This window comes from Vanellus vanellus (genome assembly GCF_965231255.1).
Source record: "Vanellus vanellus genome assembly, chromosome: 23".
Taxonomy (NCBI): Eukaryota; Metazoa; Chordata; class Aves; order Charadriiformes; family Charadriidae; genus Vanellus; species Vanellus vanellus.
In genome coordinates, this window is record NC_138928.1 from 4,547,829 (window position 1) to 4,564,228 (window position 16,400).

Sequence of the window (16,400 nt, forward strand, 5' to 3'; positions counted from 1 at the left end):
AATGCTTGACGCTTTTCATTATGCCTTGGAAAGAACGCTTTAAAAGAGCTAACTAGCAAAATAAACAGCTGTTTGTAATTGCGAGCTCATAAAAAGAGTGTTTTATGAGCAGTGGGGAAAAAAAAAAAGTAGATTTCTGGCTTTATCAAGCTGGTTCAGCGGGCTGGGCTCCGGCAGGCTCGTGATTGCCCAAGTCGCTTCGGGAAGCGGTTGCCAAGTGAGAGCGGGCGCAGGTCCTCGGGGCATTGGGGTTTGGGCATCTTCCCGCGGCTGAACCGGTGCGGACCCGATTCCGCTGTCTGCGTTTGTAGAAGTAACGTTTCAGTCAAGTTTTTACAAACCCATTTCCTTCTCCCATGGCGCTAAACGCCCAGGAGCTGCCCTCCCAGCCCTGCCTCCTGCCTGGGCAGCACCTGCCTTCGCAGCCACCCCCCTCCTCCTGCAGCCCGGCAGCGATGCTCTCCCTCCGACAGCAGCACCCGGAAAATGCCGTTGCTGCCTTTATATGTGTATTTTCAAGCAAGAAGAAACAAGCGGTCCTGCGTGGGACCGAGCCAAAGCTCATTAACAGAAGCCCCTCGGTACCTTCTAATGAGGATGGTGTCACTTTCCCATTTTGTAGTAGCGAGCGTGGGCTTCCCCGCAAACGAGCGTGAAAATCCCATCCTTAAATTAGAGCGTAACTCTTGAGCCGGGAGTCGGGCTGAATGGGAACAGAGATGCAGCGGGGGAGATGCAGGATCAGCCCAGAAGGGATCAGACTTGCGGGTAGCTCTCCCTTTGTTCACGCTGGGTTTGCAAAAATAAAAAAAAAAAAAAAAAAAGCTACTTGCGTGATAAGTGCCTTGCCTTGAAGTGCAGCTTGTTAGGAGTGAAACTAGCAGCGAGGCTGGAAGGCAAAACTGAACTCTCTCATCGCTTGTTATAGCTTAAAAACAATCGAAGCCGGCTTTCCCCCTCTGTTCTTTCAGGGGGTTTAATAAATGAGCTGTGAAAATATCTCTGGGGAGAGATGATTTTTTAATGTAGCTATCTTTTAAGCGTGTGCTTGCCTTATCAACATTTCTAACAAAGTCTTAAAGTGGAGGAATGGCTAAGTGGGTTAGGCTCCTCAGGGCCGGTGGCTCTCCGTGGGGTTTCGGCGCGTAACTCGGCGCTAGCATGGAAGAAACCAGCCTTAACCTTCAAGCCCGGCAGCCACAAGCGGTGGTACCGGTGCCTACGTTACGGCTCTCGGGGGCAAGCGAGAACCGCAGGCTGGGGATGTTGCCGTCAGCACCACACCGAATACTGGAAAATTTGGAATCAGTGTATTGGGTGGTTTTTTTTTTTTTTTCCTTTTTCAGGTTTCCTTTTTCAGGTTTCCTTTCATGGTTCTCTGTGTGCATTTTGGTCAAGAAATTCAAATGTACTCTATTTTTAAAATCAAAGTTAGCGTGTAGCTTTCCCCGGGTTTCTGTTCCGCTCTGTCGTGGTTTAACCCCGGCCGGCAGCGAGGACCGCTCGCCCAGCCCCCTTCCCCCCCGCAAGGGCAGGGAGAAGAGGCAGAAAAGGAGGGGAAAGAAACCCCCCCCCCCCCCAAACCTGTGGGCTGAGATAAAGACAGTTTAATAGAATAATATCAGAAAAGGACAATAACAATAATAACGACACAAGTCGCTCTCGCCACCCGGTGAACTGGCACCGTCCCGAGCGGTGATGGTGAGTACCTGCCCCTGATAACCCCATTTCTATACTGGAGCGTGAGGTCTATGGTATGGGATATTCCCTTGGCCATTCCATCGTTCTGTCTCGGCGTCTTCTCAGCTGCTATGGGAAGCTGAAAAAAAAGTCCTTGAAAACTATAAACCTCCCCGGCAACAACTAAACCGATATGTATTATTGACATTCCTTTCATACCAAATTTGAAACACAACCACCACTAGAAAGAAACTTAACTCTGTCCCAGCTGAAAGCAGGACACTCTCTTAAAAGCCACTACACAAACCCCAAGCTTGCATAGTTCCTTCAGTGTAAGAATAATGCTGCTTGGAAAATGGCAGCAGTTTGTGCTAGGAAAAAAGGGAAAGAAACTCTTTCAAAAACCATGTGGAAGACCTTTACGATTTTCCATATTGCTTTAGCCAACGCGGAACGTGCTCTGCATTTCTATGTTATCTTCTGTCCTGGGGCAAGCCAAGAGAAGGAGCTTGTGAAATGTTGTGGTGTTTTTTTTTTTTTTTTTTTCGTTGTTGTTTTGGGTTTTTTTTGGTGTTTTTTTGAAAAGCCCTGGGACCGGTTGTGCCCTGAGCCCGGTGCCTGGCTGAGCGCTGGTTCCTCCCGAGCCCTATTCAGGCAGGAGCACAGGCAGAGCAGGCAGCCTGCCCGGCTGGAGCGGGGCCGGGGCACTTTGGGATGCTTTGGGATGCTTTGGGATGCTTTGGGATGCTTTGGGATGCTTTGGGATGCTTTGGGATGCTTTGGGATGCTTTGGGATGCTTTGGGATGCTTTGGCTGAGTGGCGCTGAGCACCATCCGCCCTGACGCCCCCTCCCCGGCTCCCGCCAGAGGTGATCTCGGGTGTTACTCAGTGGGATCGCTTCTCCTCTCCTCAAGTGCTGTCGGGGGGAAAACCATTTAAGTATTGTACTAGAAAGGGCAGATTTCAGTCCAAACTTTGGGATACAGAACTCGAGAATTGCTGATTCAGCCCTCTGTTCCCAATCCCATCTTATTACCCCTTGTTTCTGTCAGCTACAGTGTTTTGATGGTTGTTACAAAGATATTTTGCATTTAACATCTGCAGCAGTTCACCCCCACGATGCAGAGCTTGGCTGGGTGAATTTAACATGAGGTGAGAGATGGTGGAGTAGTTAAATATTGACGTTTTCCTTTCCTTTGTTTTCTGTTTGTCTTTAAACTCCATTATTTATCTAGTGAAGCCTTCCCCTGCCTCCACTCCTTGTCAGCGAGAGGAGATTTGTATTTGCGAGGGTTTGTGGGACGCACGTTTCGTATCTTCCAGCCTGTGGGATGCTGGAAATGATAATTTTTTTTTTGGCCGAGAAAGGTTGGACCAGCTGCTCCTTGAGGTCCCTTCCAACCTGGTACTCTACGGTTCTGTGATAACGGTCCTTCGCTCGTGCACCCCCTGGCACAAACCCGCCCACCAGCTAAACGCTGCTGGTAGTCGCAGGATTCATCTCGCACAGCTGGAGATCACAAAGCAACACTTAATCCTGCGGCTGCTTTTATTTTATTTTTTTTTTTTTCCCCCTCCTATTACTTATCCATCATTTATCGCTGACGCCTACGCTGTTCCGGTGCCCACCTGCACCTTCACAGGGCACAAACCGGTGGCTTTTGCCTTCCCGTTTTCCCAGCGGATGCCAGAAACGCTGCCGTTGCCTTCAGTTTGATTCCCTTAAAAGAAATACTAAGCGCCAGCCTGGTCTTTCAATATTCATACGCATCCCCACCCCTCTTTTTATTTATTTATTTTATTTAATTTTTTAAACACAGCAAACCAGTAATCCCTATCCTGCATCCTGTGCTCAGTCCTGAAGGTTAAAAGCTGTTTTTGTGCCAACTTCATTATGTAGAAGCCAAACGCTTCTCCCAATTAACTTATTACTGTTTTGGAGGGGGCTCAAAAGGCAGATGGAGCGACTGTGCCGGCAATATTAATGACCGTGTGGCAAAGGGTGAGAATTTTATGCAGAGTAATGTGAAAACTTGCGAAAGCTGAGAAGTACCAAAGAGCGGTGTTTCCCTTCTAGTTCTGAGCTCAGGGTGGTACCCAACGGGTGATTTCACAGCATCTCCGCCACACCGGGCTGAAACACCCCGTCTGGCGTTAAAGGCTGCCAATATTTCGCCGGTGAGAACAGGGCCACCAAAACGTTACAGGGGGGTGATGGGAGGCACGCAGACCACTAACTTTGGGTCGTCAACTGCTTCTGTTGGGAAATAAACTGCTTTAAAATGTTGTCGGTGGGGTCTGAGGGAGGAAGGGGGGGTGAAGGCGCCCAGTCTGCCTGGGTTGGGGTGAGGGGGGGCGCAGCCAGAGCCGTGGGGCTGCCTCGATTTTAAAGTCTCTGCATCAAAGTCTCTTAGATGAATGTCAGTCCCATAAGAGGAAAGCTCCCCGAGAGGCCATTTTCGTGAAATTTGGAGGAATTGAATGTTTGTAGCAGAGGCTGAGAGGTCCCCAGTTGGATTTGAAATGGGCCAACGGGTTGGGGAGATATTGGCAGTGACCAGCGGAAAGCCGGGCAGCGCGGGGAGGGTTTTTCCTTTGGGAAAACTGGCTGAGAATGTGGATTTGTGAATTTGGTTTGCCTTTTTTTTTTTTTTTTTTTTTTTTTTGGAAAATCATTACAAGACATGTTTAATGCCTGCAGAATAATCCAGTAAAAGGCAATTTTTTTGGTGAAGATTTGTGAAGCTATAGCAGGTGGGCAGTCATCGAAAATCAGATTTCCCAGACGTGAGCTCAATTATACTGGAGTAATGTGACTCGGTAAGGAAGTGTGGACGGGAGGTAATGATCTCCTTCCTGTGATTTCCCCACGTGTAATTAGGATTTAAGTGTGCGCAGGGCAAGAAAAACCCATTACACAGCATTTTTGGAAAAGCAAACCCAGTGCTACACCAAGAGGCAGATTTCCAGACAGCCTTCTTGTTCGCTTGTTTTATATAAGGCTTTCAAGCTCTCCGGGTTCCCTCCCATTTCTCCAAACTGCTCTGTGCTGTAGTCTCGCTAAAGGTTGTACGTCAGACGGCTCAGGGATGAAATGTCAGATTTGCTGCCGCTTTGCTCCGTCCCCGCTGTCGAAGCGCCTGGGATTCGAAACCAAATGTCAAAGGCATTTTGCAGAACGTGGGAACCAGACGCGCTCCAAGACTCTGTCTGAGAAGAGCGGAGCAGCTTCGTTACCTCCGTTGACCCTTTTCGGGAGGTTGGTCCCTGGATTTGGGCTGATACCCCGCGTAAGGACGTGGTCCGGGAGAGCCGTGCGTCCCGCGGCGGGGGCTGCCCACTCTGCGGGCGGTGGATGGAGGACGCGGTGTCTGGCAGCGCCTGCTCACCACGGCTGGCTGTAAGGTGATACGACAGCTTGAGGGCCCTCGGCCCGGCTCGGGGGAAGAGCCGGTGGCTGTAAATACAGCTCACTTACGGGATTAATCATCAGCAGGCGTGTTCCTGCCTCGTCGGTGACACCCGTGCGTTTGATCCGGTTACAGGCTGGGGGAGATGGAGGCTGGGGGAGATGGAGGCTGGGGGAGATGGAGGCTGGGGGAGATGGAGGCTGGGGGAGATGGAGGCTGGGGGAGATGGAGGCTGGGGGCCTTCTCTGGAGGTGGGGGCAGCTCAGGTGGATGGGGTTGTGTTGGGGAGCGTTGCTGAAAGCAGCCGAAAGGATGGGGGAGACTGGAAAGGAGGAGCAGAGCCCGCCTGCGTGGGGAATCGCCCGTGGGGCTGCGGCAGGTGGGTCCTCATGGACCTCAGCATCTCCGCTGGGCACGGCCAGCCCGTGCCCTCTTGTGTTCCCGCTGGGAATGTGGCGTTTCCAGCTTCTCGGAAGGCGCATTCCTTGCGCAGGCGGGCGGCCGCACAGCCCTGCTTTGTTCCCCAAGCCCGCGGAGGAGGCGCAGAAGGATGGAGCGCTGCGGGCCGTCCTGCGGAGCCGGTCTGCGACACGGGGATCAGCGCTGGCTCATTCCCATGTCCGATGGCTCCTCAGGCGGTGGGAGGTCAGCGCTGGGGTGCTCTGCCCCAAGTGGCTTTGCCCATTGCCACAACCACCCCCCTCAACGTCTCAATTCACATCACCGGTGTGGACAAGGTGCGGGTCACGATGAGCGTACAAGGAGGGAAGCAAGGGGTGGTGCCCTTAATGAATACAGGGCAGACCATCTCCTGGCCCCGTGTAATTACCACAGAATGATTTGGGTTGGAAGGCATCTTAAAGATCATCCAGTCCCCGTGCCCCCCCTGCCCCGGGCAGGGACACCTCCCCCCAGCCCAGGTTGCTCCCAGCCCCGTCCAACCCGGCCTTGAGCACCTCCAGGGATGGGAAGTGGACTCCCTGAATCAGAGAAGGACGTACTCTTGCCTCTCTCTGGGTGCTGCATCCATCATCTTTGCCAGAGCGGCTCAGCCTGCCGCAGACCCCCGGGGCCGCGTGCTGCTCCCCGGGGCCGTGCCCCGCAGAGAGACGCCGAGCGGACTGGCGTGGGCGCCGGAGGGGCAGAGGCAGGGTTCCTGGCGTGTGCTGGTGGGTGACTTTGGGAACCCATCCTTTCCAGAGCAATCGCCGCACGAAGTGTCCTACTAAACGGTTGCTGTTTATAGCTGTTGCGCTGCGTGATTAGCGGTTGGCTAATCACCAGGGGCCAGATGCTGCCGTCCCTGGGAGGGGTGGCCGAGGGACACAGCGGGGGCAGACACTAACCGCTCGCAGGCTGGGTGTCCCCTGCTGCTGTGAGCTCTGTCGCGCTTCCCCCGGGGCAGCGTGGGATGGGTGGCCTCGGAAAGGAGCTTTGCTGGGAGAGTGGGGGACTGGTACCCTGTTGTCTCCACCTCTCCTGAGACTGGGCTGGGTTTGCATGTGGGTGCTGCTCCATCAGGAACGGGATGAGATGCCCAAAGTGTTCCTCACAGGCACCAGCCGACAGCCGCTTTGGGGTTTGGCTGTTGGGGGCTCCTGTTTCGGTGTAGAAATGGGGATGGAGAAGCTCCTGGACCAGCCCCAGCATCACCTGCTGCCGGGTGATGCTCTCACCGGCAGGGTCCGGTGCAGCACTGAAACGGACTGCCAACACTGTGCCATCGGTGCGTCCTGTGCCCTCAAACTGCCCCTTAGAGCTTCTCATTGAGAAACTTCCCCACCTGTATTTTTTTTTCTTTTTAACCCGTATTTTTCACACCAGTTGCCTTCCTTGTTGCCCTTAAACAAAGCAACATCCTAATTAAGTAAACGACAGTGTACTTTTCCAAAGAGGTTGTAACATAAGAAGAGCCGTTAAGTATTTTCCCCCCAAAATAACAAGTAAAAATAATTGCTTTTTCACCTTAGCTGTACCCCACCCTGTGTTCCTTAAATGTCGTGCCATGCCCGAGATGCAGCCCATGCCGAAACGATGGGCTGGAGCCGCTTTGTTTTCTACCGAGGATAACTCCCATGAATTCTTTTTCTTACTCCCTTCTCACTCTTGCTGATGAAAAGAAAAGATGCGGAAAGAAGCGGCTCCCCGGGAGGGTGGGAAGCTGATTAGCGGGGCCAGTGTGACCCGGTGTCCTGCGGGTCCCCGGAGCGGCCCCGGCAGCCTGCGGATCAGCTGTCGCGGGGCCCATTCCCAGCTGCCGCGGGGGCACGGCACGGCTCGGGGGTGACGTGCCGGCTGGTGAAGGCCACGGTGTCGTCTCCCATGGAAAGTTTCGTGCTTTTCCATCCCCCCCCCCCTCCCTGACTGTGACCGGTTTGTAAAGGTTAAACGGTATTTTCTGATTAAACTGAGTACTCCGGTGATCTCAGCTCATTTCCCACTCATGCCATATCTTTTGTCTGACCTTGGGGTAACTCTTAACCTCTCCGGACTGGAGTTCCGCTGTCTAATAGAATGACAGTATTTCCTTACATTACCAGAAGGACAGGATGATAAATTAATTCACATTTATGTAGCGCCGAGATATGACCGTGATAGATTAAGAGTCTGTCCCTGGAGTTATCGGTGCTCTCGGCAGTGACGCGCAGCCCTGCGAGGGAACGGATTACCTCCTGAAAGCGGGACCACCGTCCGCACTCCAACGCCGCAAAATAGCAGCGAGCGCAATCATCCCCTTCCTCCGGCATTTTTTTTAATATTTCTGAAATCGGAGCGCGGGTGCAGCTGGTCCTGAGCGGAGGGTGCTGCGGGGAGGGAGGTCGGGTGAGCGCTGACGGCTATTGAGAGAAGCTAAAGTCTGCCTCTCCTTACTGCCAGCACCAGCTCTAAAGTTCAGGGGACTGAGGGATTTGTTCCCGCTTCCCACGTGTCGCCCTGTGCGGAGCCGGAGAGATGCTGCCGTGGCTCTTCCCGGCGTGTGCTGGTGGGTGACTTTAGGAACCCATCCTTGTTCCCGGTGGGGTCGCGGCGCTTCCTCTCAATGCTCGTTTGTTTGCTCGGCTCTTTTAAAATGCGTGCAGCCTGCGGGGCTCGGGATCGGAAACTCACCCACGTGCCCGGCAGGAGAGTTACAGGGAGTGAAAGGAAAATGCAGCATACGGCAAAAATTCCGTGGAGGAGTGAGAGGAGAGACCAGGGGCTGTGAGATGCGGCCTGTGCGCGCGTTCCGTGAGGATGTGCTGGAAACGCAACGGGGGCAGCGTACGGGCAGTTCTCCCGAACAAATCCGCGTGCCGGCAGTTTTTACGGAGCGTTGGCAGCGACGGTGTCGGAAGTGCCCCTCTCTGCAAACCTCTGCTGCCGCAGGTCGCGTTTTGAGCAACGTCCTGTTCAGAGGACAGGAGTGAAGATGGGTTCAGGGACTCCTTTGGGTTTACAGCGGGTGTAGAAAATTATTGTCTATAGACACCGGACCATCCATAATCTTAACCTGGGGCCCGTTTCCCAGGACAAGCCTGACCTTCCGTCTTGCCTGTGATTAGAGGGTACCGTAGGTCTGAAGCGTTAGTTGCTGAAAGGATGGGCACGTTTATTTTAAGGGGGAGAAGACGAGATGCAAATGAACTTGCTGGTGTTTGCTCTGACGGTTGTTTGGCAGAACAATTGTGAAAGCCGTACCCAACCTCAGGAACAGAGACAAAGCGCTTCTCTCTCCTCCAAACAGCGGCAAGCGGGACGCGCCGCCCCCCCCCCACGCGCTGCCGCCTGTCCCCAGGAAAGGGCACGGTCCATCCCTCGGGGTGGGAATGCCAAACGATCGTGTCTTGCCGCCTCCATGATCGATGCTTTGCTTCTTCGTGATCATTTCTTTCCTTCTTTCCACCGACTTCTGCGCTGCAATGCAACGTTTGCTTTGAAAGGGCTTCTTACTCCAGTCGCGGGGCTGCGGCTGTGCATACACCATTCGCTGGTGCGCGTCTCGCAGTGATGTGGTTTTAAGAATTATAACAAAGAGCCAAGTTTTGGCCAAATCAGACTGGGGGGGGATTGGGGTCCCGGCTTCTGCTGCCGTAGCCCGGAGCAGGCTCTCGCTGATGGTTGCACCTCTGCAACAAGAGGAGATGTGTCATCATTTCTTTGCTTCTACGTGATCGCTTCTTTCCTTCTTTCCACCGACTTCTGCGCTGTAATGCAACGTTTGCTTTGAAGGGCTCCTGAAGCGCACTTGTAGGGCTGCGGCTGTGCCCACATCACTTACCGGTGCGCGAGCGGGGAAATGAAAAGGGTGTGTGGATGTGTCCGTCCATATGGCACAGGTTTGGTGTTGCAGGGTGGTTCCCGAGGGGCATTCACCCGCGTGGAGCGGTTCCTCGGGCGGGCTGCCGGGGTGGGCTGCCACCCGCGGGGGGGCTTTTCCCAGGTGTGGCAGAAGGTCCCGTCACTGCCCAACAAAACGCGTGTGTGCGTGTATTTATGGCGTGGAAGTCGGCAACCTGGAAACCCCTCTGATGTGTTACGGGGGGTGGGGGGAAGGCCGCGGGGAACCTGAACGGAGCAGGAGCAGAATGAAGCCTTTAGTCACTTTTAGGGAATCGCATACGTATATTGCCTCTAAATCAATGTTTTTCATTATCTGAAACCAAAAGGGTTTTCTCTTTGTGGAAACGTTGCTCTGTGCTACTCCATCAGTGTTAATTAAGCGGCTGAAATGCATTAAATGGTGCTGTAGGAATCTTCTTGGGAACACTCGCTGCTCGAGTTTTACTGTTCCTCTTACAACCGTAAATAAGGATAAATGCCTAATTGCTACTGAAAGCGTCCTGCTGGACCTAATGAGCTGATTAAAAACAATCCTTCATTGTGGAATTATTTAATTTTATTTAACTTCAACCAGAGATGCCCCTTGCTTACGGTTTCTGTGTCTGCTCTGCAGCCCCCCCGTCTGCCTCGGAGAGCTCGTGCCCGTGGTCGTTTCGCAGCAGTTGGGGCTACAGGGGAGGGATTCGTTTCCACCGTTATTCCGGAAGGTCTCATTTCATTAAGCTGTTGAGTAGGAAATGAATTTCAGCCCTTCCCCGGTGATATTTGTGCAGCCGGGGGAAGTCCTCGTGCTCTGCTCCGTGTGCCCCGCGTCCCCGGGGCAGGATGGAGGGCTGGGGGGGGGGGGGGGGGGGACGGACGACATCCCACCCCGCGTGCCGTGCTTTGCAGTGATGTGGGGTTTGGAATTACAACAAAAAGCCAAGTTTTGGCCAAATCAGCCTGGGGGGGGGGATCAGGGTCCTGACTTCTGATGGCTGCACCTCCGCAGCGAGAGGAGATATTTTCATATCTCATTTCCCCTCCGGCGCTGCGAAGCTCTGCGGGGGGAGCCCGGCTGGAGGAGCAGCGAGCGGATTACATGGCATGAGGTTCGCGTTCCGCTAATGAGCGGAGCACGTCGGCAGCCTCGTCCGGCCGCTTTCTGCTGGCGCAGGGAGCCTGCCATAGGCAACCCCCCCCCTCCTCCTCCCACCTCCCCTGGCCGTGCCAATCGAAACCAGTGGGAAACTGGTTGGTGCAGAGCAGGTGGGAGCTCTGGCAGGGATGCTCCGGGGCCGGGATGCGAGGCTTCGCCAGCGCAGCTCTCCACCATCTGCGGAAAGGCGAGATTTCCCCCACCTCAAGGCGGGGAGGAAGCAACGTGCGCGTTAAATCGGCATGAGCGTGGAGAAATAGAGATTCGAAGTTCCTTCCCGGTGGCTGTGAAGGTTCGCAGCTCTGCCCGGCCGGTGGGCAGCCCGCTGCGCTGCCTTGGCGTCCCCGAGGAGCTGCGGAGAGGAGGCAGTGCCTGCAGAGAAACCCGTCTCTGGCGGTGCCTTCCACAGCCCTCCTGATGCCGCAGAGGGGCTCTGAAGAGATGGAGAAGGACCTGAAAGAATCTTAAAAGCTGATTTTTTTTAATTTTTTTTTATTTTTTTCCCCCCTTTCACTGCAGATTTTGCGTGGCTCGCAGACAAAGTGCTTGGATATGTTTTCTGTTTTAATTATTGGTATGCGAGTGGTGTCTTTACATAAGGAGAAACCTGAGCGTGTGAAACTTGCAGCGGAGCGGGGCAATGACCCTGTAAGAGCATATGGGCCAGGAGCGGTTTCAGTGCCATCCCATCCACCACGTGGCTGTTTGGATAATCCAGGCACGTTCGCCTGGTGGGCGCCGTGACCGTCGGCGCCTCTTGGGAGAGGGTGTCGTGGGGGGCTCGTCCCTGCTGGCGGGGGCACGTGGGGCTCCCCGGGCTCTGCCATCCCGCACGAGCATCCGATACCCTTTGACTCTTCGTACCTCCTCTTGACTCCACCGACCCTTGGGGCAGTTGCTTACCTGCTGCGCTGTCATTTGAAAAATCTGTTGGTTTGGTTTGGTTTTTTTTTTTCAGAAAACATTTGACAATGCAGCAAAATCACCCTCTGCCTTTAAACAGAACCGAAAACCCAAAATGCCGCGATGCGGTCCTCTGCCCGCGCGTTTTGTAGTGCAGGATGGTCTGTGCACGGCAAGACGTTTCCTTCTGGAAACTTCTTTCTCTTTCAATCTGATTTGTCCTGACTACTGGGCAAGAATAAAAACTGTGGCTAATTTTTCTATGGAAAGCACAAATCCTCTCCGAACCCCCCAGTTCCCATCCTGGTCGCCCAGCCCTCAGCTGGGGCAGGCGCTGCTGCCATTGAGTCCCAGCATCTGTATTTTCAGCCCCGGGACTAATTGTCCTGTCATGGGTGTCTCAGTCATCCCCAGGTGTCCATCCCTTTTTTTGTCTTTCTTGCGTTTAATTTTTTCCCCCCAGTGCCTGTTCAGAGAGAGGAGGGAGGCTCCAAACGGAGCAGAGTTAAGGTTACACTCTTCATTTCGGCTGCGCCCCGTGCTGTGTGGATATTTGGTTGGATTTTGCCAAGAGGAGCAGTCTCTAGTTTTAAAGGTCCTGTCCTGGGGTTACTCAGGCTTTTGTCCGGAGAAAAATGTATTTACAAAAATATCTGATGCATCTGGAGGGAGGTCTTGGGCCAAGGTCGGGGCTGTGTTTCTCAACCCGGAGTAACTCTTTGTGAGCGCTGGTGCTGCAGTAGGTCATGGGGGAAACAGAAAGCACCAACGAGTCTGAAAAACATTTCTGAACCCTGGGTAAATATTTGGGGGAAAAGGCATCTGGGTCCGCCTCACCGCTGCACCTTGTGCCCGTAGCTGGAGGAAAGTGGAGCACAGGGACGTGGCTTTTGTTGGTGCCTGGATGCAGCCTCAACGCTGGATGAGAAACGCATTCAAGCGGTTAAATTCCTATTTGATGGCATCGCAATCTTGCAACTATTTGTGTGAGATTTTGGCCTGTTTTGTGTTTTTACTGAGCTTTACGGGCCCGGCTTTCAGATCGGTTTTGGGTCCAGCCAGCTCGGAGGCTCCCTGAGCATCCCCAGACTCAACCCTGCTGCCTCCACGGCTCTCCCCGTCCCGGGAGGGCGCCGCAGACTGGAGGTAGAAGGGCTCGTTCTGCTCTTTGGACGGGAGTCGGGTCTTTCCTGTGTTGCACAACGGGGCCGGGAGCGATGATTAAGAAACGCGAAGTTGGCGAAGAAGAGGTCTCATCTGGGCCGTTTTGGTCTGAGTCAGTCGCAGAAGCCGATGGGGACATCACGCAGCTTCGCAACTCTTGCCACCCCCAGATAAGCACGACGGTGCCCCTACCGCAGCTCCAGCCCTCTGCGCTGGGGAGATGTCCCTGTCCCCAGGCGAGGAGCAGCCCTGACAATGCGGGCTGTGTTCTGCGTGGCCGGGGGCTCGCGGTACTGCCTGTCTCCGGGACCCACCTACACGCGCAGGCACGGCGGCAGATTGTTCCTGATGCGCGGCGAGTCGCACCCACATCTGCCCCGAGACAAAGGGGCCCTGGAGCAGCCCGCCGTTCGCTCCTCTAGAGGCGGGGATGCGTTTTGTGTGTGCTCTGTCGTGGGTTTTATTATTTGCTCTCGGTCGGTGCCGCTCCGCGGGGACGTGCGGTCACCCGTGCCGTACGGGCCGTCCTCCCCGACGCGTCCACCGGCACTGGTACCCGCGGGTCGTTCCCACGCAGCTCTGCCCACGGGCTCGGTCCGGAGCCGCCGCGTGTCTCCGCTGTTGCCTTTTGCAGCTCAAAAGTTATCTGCAAATTTATCTCTTCCCTGTACGCAGAGCCCTTACTTTTCTGGTCCCCGCGCGTGTGGCGGCGGGCAGGATGTACTCCTTGGCATCAGTTAGATGCCTCCTGTGTACACTGTGTATACCAGCGCTCGGGCGCAGCCCGTTCTGAATTCCCATTTAATGCAAAATGCATATATGCACAAATACGTCCCGAGCATGTGTGCCAGGAACCCGCTCCTTCGTGTCACGGCCATGTCTTTCACACTAATTAGTGCCCAGTCTAAAGAAAACAACATATTCTTTGCGTTTCCGGCTCCAAGCAGCACGGGGAGATGTGCGTTACTCGGGTGCCTGCTGCCTTGCACCTTCCCTCCCGTAGGGCACCTGTGAACGAAGAGGGGTTTAAAGCGTTTTGCGATAGCGATGTGAGGCATCGGTATGTGAGCAAAGTAAGGACACCGGAAATCTCAGCCTCGCTAAATCTCTGCTTGCAGTATTGGCTGATTCAGTTCATAAGTCAGACTTGTGCTTACTAATAGAAAGGCATAAAACCAGCTGATCCATTACTCATCTTAAGCTGTAACTGGAGAAATGAACCGCTTTAAAGAATGAAGGCTACAGATCAAAATGATGTCTTCCCTCAGACAGAGAGCTAAAAGAAGTAATTTGAAAAGCTTTGTTCAGCGCGACCTGATCACAGGACTGCACAAGTCCTGGACGTGACTTTAATTACTGGCCCAGTCCTATAATCATTCTGTCCTTCAACTATTTTTATTGCAACAGCTGGATTGGAAAATCCTCAGAACGAGCAAAAAAGATCAAAGCAACACTCCCCTCCAAGCCCCTTCACAACCTACAATCTGTCATCTGGTGTAACTGGGACACGCTGGGACAGCGAGTTCCTTTGGGCTTCAGCCCAAGAGCGGGGACACGGAGACCCCGATGGCACCCGAGCAGGACAGTGGGGAGGGCTGGATGGAGGCACCGTTAAGCACATCTCGTTCCCCATAAGGGTAACGGGGAAAAGTCTCCTTAGAAGTTGTCTTGCGCTGGGTTTGAGCCTGTCTGGCCTTCAGGAGAGCTTCCCGGGCCATGTGTCAGGGCTGTTTCTTTTCCGTGACATCTGCTCCGCGCTGGCTCCCGGCGGCGGTCCCCGGAGCCCCCCGGCAGCCGGGTTTTGTCTGTTGTGCTGTGACACTCACCCACCACCACCGCCCCCCCTCCCGCTATTGCTTCGGACGGGGCTCGGGAGCAGCCGAAGGGGCAGCAGCATCCCAAGCTGCGGCCGGTTATTTATATTTGATGAAGACGGGCTCTCCTTGCCTGCCAAATGGCCTCTGCGCTGCTCCCCTGCCTGGCGACATCCCGCCTCGGCCAAGGGCTGTGCGAGGGCCGGGGAGGAGCGGCGCGGAGCAAGGCTGGGGATTTTCCACTCTTTGCTGCCCTGGCGTTGTTTTTGTTTGTAGCCGAAAGAGCTGTCTGCACGTCTGATGCCCTTTTTATAACTCTATTACAGAGAGCTGTAACTCAGCCGTGATGCAACCTCGGGGCCACAGCAGCCCTTCCAAAGGGGCTTTTATTGTACAGATGGGATCGTTTATCCTCCTTTTCCCTCTTTTTTTTTTTTTTTTTTTTTTTTAAAATCTGTATTTAGTCTATGGGTTTATTAACAGCAAAATAAAAGGTATGTGTATGAAAATTGCAAATGATAACCTGGCCGTCCCCGGGGAGGGTTGGATGGGCGCCTTTGGGAGGCCGGCAGCACCGTGCTGCACATCTGGCACCAGGCGCCATCCGGGCAGGGAAGCAGCTGGAGCCTGGATGGAAACGGGCTCGTTTCTAGGGACCGGTTGGGAAAGGTCCCTCTGTGCCCCGACTCCTGCTAAGGCTGTGCCGGCTCGGGGACAGGCTCTTTGGTACACGAGGGGCTCTCCGGAGCCGGTCCCCCTGCTATCGCCGGGCTGCATGTGAAGGCAGAGCTCGTCCCGGTGCCCCACCGGAGGGGATGGATGTTTGCTAGGTATTTCTTGAGCATAAAATACAATTATTATTATTTTTTTTAAACAACATACCATCCTTTTTATTTTATCCTATGGGGACTGTTTGCTGCTTTTGTATTCAATTGCTCTGAGTAACTTTCCACCGGTCCCAGGGGAGAGTGTGGTCCTTCTTCTTCTATCCAAGAGGTCTCTCCAGGGTTTGAGCACAAATAAACCCCTAAGGCTGATTTTCTGCCAACAGGACAACCCCGGGGTTGGGAGGAGAGCAACCGCGGACTTGTACCTGGGTCACCAGAGCCTGTAAATTATTTCTGGCATTGTTCACACACACACACACTCCCCCCATCCCTCTGCACAAACATTTTGGGATGGGAACTCTCTCCACAGTTGCCAAAAGGAAGATGACGGAAGGGGACCGTGGGCGGCTCGGTGACCGCTGGGTTTGTGTGTGTTTTGCAGCTGAGGCTCCGTCTGCACGTGCCGCTGCTCTGCTCGCCCCGGGGGACGCAACTGAGGTCCTAACGCTGCCCCGGCGTCCAAAATGGTCATGCAAAGACACCACCTCACCTGCGCAGGAATAGCATTGGCTCTCTACCTTCATCACCTCGTCAGCGCCATCGAAGTCCCTCTGGACTGTAAGTTACGGTTTACCCCTCTAAACACTCCTGCTGAAAGGGTTGAGGAGGGAGAGTGAAGATGTGCACAGCCCAGGCTGGTCCGGCCTAAGGTTTTGTTTTCTGTTGGTTGTTTGGGGCTATTTTTCTTCTTAAACCACGTGCCCTCCAGAAAGTCCCCTAAGTCACTCTCTGGTTTAGTTAGTCTACCTCAAAAGCTGAGCGAAGGACTCAAAACCACGTATCAAAACGGGACAGAGCATCCGAGCCAAGCTGGTGAAGAAATTTGGGTCCTGGCAAGTCTTCAGCCTGCTGATTTCAGCAGAGCATCCCGGGGCTCCTACAGAGCACGGGCAGGCTTCGGGCTGCTCCGGCGGGGAGGACCGGAGCTCGTTGCTCATCTGCTGGGGCAGATGCTGCCACGATCTGACACCCACGTCCCCGAGGGCAGCGGGGACCCGGGCAGGTCCCGCAGAACAATGAGATTTTTCTCATTCTCTCTGTTGGGACTTTTCAGTTAATTATGAGCTGGGAGTTACGTTTTAT

General features: G+C 54.1%; 1 protein-coding gene across 1 annotated transcript in view; it reads left to right on the plus strand.

The window, feature by feature from the left end:
• NFASC (neurofascin) overlaps positions 1-16,400 on the plus strand; it is a 94,511-nt gene that overhangs the window by 23,468 nt on the left and 54,643 nt on the right. Inside the window, exon 2 of the mRNA XM_082494465.1 lies at positions 15,700-15,875. Coding sequence (XP_082350591.1) covers positions 15,782-15,875 — 94 coding nt within the window. The 5' untranslated portion in view covers positions 15,700-15,781. The remainder of the gene's footprint in view (positions 1-15,699; positions 15,876-16,400) is intronic.